This window comes from Vicia villosa, linkage group LG3, assembly GCF_029867415.1.
Source record: "Vicia villosa cultivar HV-30 ecotype Madison, WI linkage group LG3, Vvil1.0, whole genome shotgun sequence".
Taxonomy (NCBI): domain Eukaryota; kingdom Viridiplantae; phylum Streptophyta; class Magnoliopsida; order Fabales; family Fabaceae; genus Vicia; species Vicia villosa.
Window position 1 is genome coordinate 26,123,085 of NC_081182.1, and position 2,202 is coordinate 26,125,286.

Genomic DNA, 2,202 nt, shown 5'->3' on the forward strand with positions numbered 1-2,202 from the left:
GTAATAATGCATATGGTACAAGAGAAAATACCTAAGAAGTATAAAAGGGAACTCATCTTTTTAAGTCTCGACCAAAGGAATCATCTTTCAAAATCTCACTTAAGAAACTCGACTATCTAAGTCTGAAAAAAAAATTACATTTAACCTAGTTTAAATCTCCTTCTAGCCCAATCCAATCCAAGAAACCTTCAATAAATACTTCAAGTATGAAAATTTATTTACGAATGTCATCAAATCTCAATATACCAAGTCTCTTGCTATATGCACTTGAGGGAACTCTAACTAATCATTACTGATAGATATTCATTAATATTTAAAACACATGTTTAAAGGTGAATATATCACTAAGATTTACAAAATTTTAAAATGCATTTTAGTTTCAAATTGTTTATTTATTGTTTCAAATATTTAATGCGATCGCAATAAAAAAAAATGTATCCAAATTTTTTAATTAAGGTAATTTATAAAGATATTTTAGAAATATACGACATTAAGCGAAAAAAAAATTTAAATAACAAGGTTTAAAAAAAAAATTACCAAAAAAACAAGTTTTTTAAAAAATTTACCAAAGTGTCTAGGTTTTGAAGACCCCCTGGAGTATGCGCCAAATGACTTGGCGCATTAGTACAAAAATTAGGAGTATGCGCCATATGGTTTGGCGCAAATGTGGAATTTTTTTTTTTTTTTTTACTTTTCACAACACATTTACGCCAAATGAATTGGCTAATTCAAATAATTTTATACTAATGCGCCAAATGGTTTGGCGCATACTCTAAGGGGTCCCGCAAAACCTAGACATTTTGGTAAATTTTCTGAAAACCTTGTTTTTTATGTAATTTTTTTTATAAACATTGTTATTCACATTAAGCTAGTAGATTCCACACTTTTTGGGCTTTATTATTTACCTGGGCCTCAAAGGCCCAATATTCTCTATTTCTCCTTGTTTTGGAACTTACTAGAAAAATTGAGTTCTAAGATCGAAAGTCCTAGAATTTCCGATACTCTCTGTTTTCTCTGGAACCTCCCATAATCTTCCTACCACCCTTTGAAATACCAAACATTCTCCACTCTCATTCCATCCAAAACAATCTTAAAACAAAACCTTCAACGAACACAAAATTACCCCCACAAAAAAAGCAATGGATTTCAGGCTAATGGGTTTAGACTCTCCCCTCTTCAACACTCTCCACCACATTATGGACCTCACAGACGACTCAACCGACAAGAACTTAAACGCTCCAACAAGAACATATGTTCGTGATGCAAAGGCAATGGCTGCAACTCCCGCGGACGTGAAAGAGTATCCAAATTCATACGTGTTTGTGGTGGACATGCCTGGGTTGAAATCAGGTGACATAAAGGTACAGGTGGAAGATGAGAATGTGCTATTGATAAGTGGTGAGGGAAAGAGAGAAGAAGAGAAAGAAGGTGTTAAATATTTGAAGATGGAAAGAAGGGTTGGTAAGTTTATGAGGAAATTTGTGTTACCTGAGAATGCGAATGTTGAAGCTATCTCTGCTATTTGTCAAGACGGTGTTCTAACAGTTACTGTTAATAAATTGCCTCCACCTGAACCTAAGAAACCCAAGACTATTGAGGTTAAGATTGCTTGATCGGTATTCCATTTCATGTTTACAAATCAGAAGCAATGTATGCCTTTTCTGTTTCTCTTGTTGGTTTGTGTAGCAATGGTTTTGTGTGTTTTCGTAGTTGCCCCTACATGATCATCATGTGATGTAGTAATGTGTAACAATATGAAAATAATGAATTTTAATTACTTGCTTTGTTTTTCTGTTTGTAATATTGTTGTGTTGCCTATAGTAAAATTTAGAAACGTAAGTATTAAATAAAAGAAAATGTTTCATTAACACTTTTTTGTCATCTAATTCAGTTTATGTTTGAAAAAAAGTTAACAATTGATTGGAAATGATATTGAGAGGAATCACATAATTTACAAATTTGATATTGAGAAGTTTCATGATCAGCTTTACCCCAAAAGGAGAGTTATTAAGCAATCTAATACGTCACAAATTTTAAGTGTGAGAACTAATTAATTTCTAGTGTGAATTTAGATTCTGCATAACAATTAACTTTCAATAAAAATAGCACGCGCTTCCTCTGGAGATAAAATCCTCCCTGATTGAATGCCAATCTCTTCTTTATAACCTCGCATGAGCATGAGATGGCCGATATTGATCCTAA

The 2,202-nt window shown here is 32.7% G+C and overlaps 1 protein-coding gene across 1 annotated transcript; it reads left to right on the plus strand.

Annotated features, from left to right (window-relative positions):
- The first annotated feature begins 1,004 nt into the window (after positions 1 to 1,004).
- On the plus strand, positions 1,005 to 1,868 carry LOC131655221 (17.1 kDa class II heat shock protein-like). Its single transcript, XM_058925111.1, has one exon. The coding sequence runs from the start codon at positions 1,140 to 1,142 to the stop codon at positions 1,611 to 1,613; it is 474 nt and encodes a 157-aa protein (XP_058781094.1). The 5' UTR covers positions 1,005 to 1,139; the 3' UTR covers positions 1,614 to 1,868.
- Positions 1,869 to 2,202: the final 334 nt, after the last annotated feature.

Excerpts from the sequence above, each read along its gene's own strand:
- LOC131655221 (XM_058925111.1), top strand. The coding sequence starts at position 1,140 with ATGGATTTCAGGCTAATGGGTTTAGACTCTCCCCTCTTCAACACTCTC.